This window comes from Neospora caninum, chromosome X (genome assembly GCF_000208865.1).
Source record: "Neospora caninum Liverpool complete genome, chromosome X".
Taxonomy (NCBI): Eukaryota; Apicomplexa; class Conoidasida; order Eucoccidiorida; family Sarcocystidae; genus Neospora; species Neospora caninum.
In genome coordinates, this window is record NC_018396.1 from 2,776,712 (window position 1) to 2,780,100 (window position 3,389).

Here is a 3,389-nt window from a genome sequence, read left to right on the forward strand (position 1 = left end):
GTATGCGTCTCCGTATATCCGCATGAAATATACAGCAAATGCAGACCTCGTAAAGGGCTCTTTCATACCTCATTAGCTGTATCTATATATTTGTAATGGCATGGTATAAACACCATATCTACAGTGCGTGTATCTGCGTCCTTGCCAACGCATATATATATATATATATATATATGTATATATATATATATATATACGTGCGTATATGCCTGTGGCCATTTGCAGTGTATCTTTGTCGATGTGCACTTTTGTTTCGGTTTTGGATCGCGTCGAGCACCGTTTTCGCAGTGGCAGTTTGCCACTTTTGAAATCGTGAATCCGAACATCTGCGTGTCGTCGTTTCTCACGGTCAAATGCGATGCTCTGAGCGTGCCCGACTTCTTGTGGCGCTTTCCGCTCTGTGGTTTCAATACGTCTTCTGCGCTCGGCCGTCTTCATCACATTTGCCGCTTGTTCTCTTCTGCTTGTTTCTCCTGTCTTTTTACAGACACCGCCACACTGCGGAAGGCGGTCAGCCGCTTTGCCGACGAAGTCCGTGGCGAGCCAGTCCTTTATGCGTTTCCGTATTTCGTCCCTTTTACTCCTTTCTCCTCTTTCAAGTCGCAGAACTGCACGCCCTGCGCAACACACGTAGAATCGATATGGAGAAAACCGACACACAGTCCTCTGCCAGAAGTTACGTGCAGTTTTACGTACAAATGTACAAACACACCTCATATATGAAAATTGGATCTGGAGCAGCGTATTATTGCTTACCAGAACCTTTCTATGCATATTTTCTGCGGAAGCGGTCTTCTCTCGCTGTCGCCTTCGCCCTCGCGAACTGGACAAGTGTTTGTACAGTATGCGTGCTTACTGGATCCCCGTCGGGGTTCTTCAGGAAATTCGCCCAAAGGTGCGAGAGATGGACGACGAAGGCTCCATTGGCGCGGAGATCATTGAGGGACTCTTCAAGCAAGGTGTGTTTCCTCTCGAAAAATACCGACTGAATGGGTTCCCTCGCTAGTTCAAGTCTCCAGCGTACCCTCTACCTGCAAGTGTACGGAACGTAACAAACTTGGAAGGCACATGGTCCATCCGATGCCACTACTGAATTCTGAGCCGATAGTCTGAGCAGCGAACACGGAACACGGTAGCTTTTGAAGTCTCTGCATGCCTCCAGTGAAACGTCCCGGGGAAGTTCGTAGATATGCACATGGATCGGACCATAGGTATACACATGGAGTCGTGTGTATATACCCCTCGAGAAATGCACAGGAGCTCGCTCGCGTCTCCGAAAAAACGTAGGTCAGTGCCTGCGTACATGCATGTGTATCGGCGTGGTAAAATGTGCGTCTCGGCGTGGAAGCAACGGCTTCCGAGCCTGGGGGTGTGCGCGTTCTCTTTCCGTAGGTTACTTAGGAATGGAAATCGACGAGAAATACGGAGGCAGTGGAATGCCGTTTTTCAACTCCCTCGTCGTCATTGAAGAACTCTCAAAAGTTGACCCTTCTGTCGCTGCTCTTGTCGACATCCACGTACGTTCTCTATCTTTCCGAAACAAACGCGTCGGCAACGACATGCCCAATTGTCCATGCTTTTATACAGAAATGTGCATGTTATACTAAGATATCTCTGTAACTGGATGCATAAGCGTCTGCATATATCTATATATATAGGTATAGATATATATTGAGGACGCCTGTCGTATCGCTGCATGAGTTTCTAGGTAAACCTGCTCGAACCGTGGCTCTCGTCTCTCAAAAAGACGGTACTTACCTCTCGTGTTTTTGCCAAATGCGCAAGGATTAGGGCGTATCACGCGATGCGCCGTTCAAACGTAGCCACACAAATAGGTTAAGTGAGATGTAGAAACACTGCCAATCTAAATCTCTCCATACCCACACGTGTCCACATCCATCCATACATGTATCCTCATATATGCACATAGTGCACAAGTATATATATATATATATATATATATATATACATACAAATACATACATATAGACATATACGTATGTATATATATATATATATATATATACGCTTAGCGCAACTGGAATTTGATTGTAACACGTGTCTCCGCGCGCGGTTGGCTGTTCAACTAACTGTAGACATGTTCTGTGCACGCCTCGCTCCCTAATAGAGTTCCATATGCATGCATATACGTGTATTCATATGCATGTCGGCATTCGTTGCCGCTTGGCGTGTATTTTGTGCTGGTGACGGGGCGAGGTTTGTTCATTCCTGGGTTCGAGAGGAAGCAGAGGAAATGAAATGGACGCGCATTTGCTTTGGTTTCGGCGCGACTGGTTCTCTCTTCTCTTCTCTCCTGCCCAACAGAATACGCTTATAAACCGCGCGCTCACGCTCTATGGCACTGACGAGCAGAAAGAAAAGTACCTGCCGCAACTCGCCTCCAGTAGGTGTAAATATAGCGGCTTTGTTGCCGTCCAAAACATCCCCGTACATACGTATATACATATATATACAGATAGATACAAACATTTCATGTGTCTTCATACACGGACGTGGGCAAACGTGCTTACAGCACTGTGATATTACATATATATATATATATATGCGTGTATATGTTTTTGGTGGTGGAGGACGATGAATGAAAACGAGGTTTCAGGTGTTGTCGCGTGTGGATAAATTGGTCATTCGAAATGTGCGGAGGTTTGTTCAGAGCAAGGGACAATTCTTTGCTGGCGAGCTAGAGGCGGTCAGCGATTGGGTATAGACAGAGGGCGAGAAAGACACAGCGAGCGGTAGCGAGAACGAGAGACTGAGACACATACAGTGTGTTGGACCCAGATCTGTGCACGGCGAAACATGCATCCGTACACGGACACCTAAACGAACACAACTGTAAAGACGTCTGCACCTATATATATATATATATATATATATATGTCTGTCTATGTATGTATGTATGTATGTATGTATGTATGTATATATATATATATATATGTAGACATATGTGCGAATATATCTGTAGAGGGAACGCTGCGTGGCAGGGTGTGTGACAAGGCACTGAGATCTCTGCCAGAAGTCGGGGTTTTCGTTCTTCTGCGAGAGCTTCTTATAAACTGTTTTCGAAGCGTATGAGGTGAAATCCTTTCTCTGGCAGGCATGCTCGGTTCCTTTTGCCTGAGCGAGAGCGAGAGTGGAAGCGACGCTTTCGCCCTCAAAGCGACAGCTCGCCGCTCAGAGAATGGCGATGCGTGGGTTTTGAACGGCTCCAAGCAGTGGATTTCCACCGCTCGTGAAGCGGGTCTCTTCGTCGTCTTCGCCAGCTACGACCTCGATCAGGTCTGGGCTCCCAAAAACATCATAAACAGCAAAATGTGTGCATGCATCCTCCATACCTCTCTATATGCTCCCGCAAATATATATATATATAT

At 46.3% G+C, this 3,389-nt stretch overlaps 1 protein-coding gene across 1 annotated transcript in view; it reads left to right on the plus strand.

Annotated features, from left to right (window-relative positions):
- Positions 1 to 904: 904 nt before the first annotated feature.
- Positions 905 to 3,389, plus strand: part of NCLIV_048110 (putative 2-methylbutyryl-CoA dehydrogenase) — a gene marked incomplete at both ends in the record, with an annotated part of 4,759 nt that continues 2,274 nt past the window's right edge. Inside the window, 4 exons of the mRNA XM_003884362.1 lie at positions 905 to 959; positions 1,393 to 1,517; positions 2,326 to 2,404; positions 3,116 to 3,297. Coding sequence (XP_003884411.1) covers positions 905 to 959; positions 1,393 to 1,517; positions 2,326 to 2,404; positions 3,116 to 3,297 — 441 coding nt within the window. The remainder of the gene's footprint in view (positions 960 to 1,392; positions 1,518 to 2,325; positions 2,405 to 3,115; positions 3,298 to 3,389) is intronic.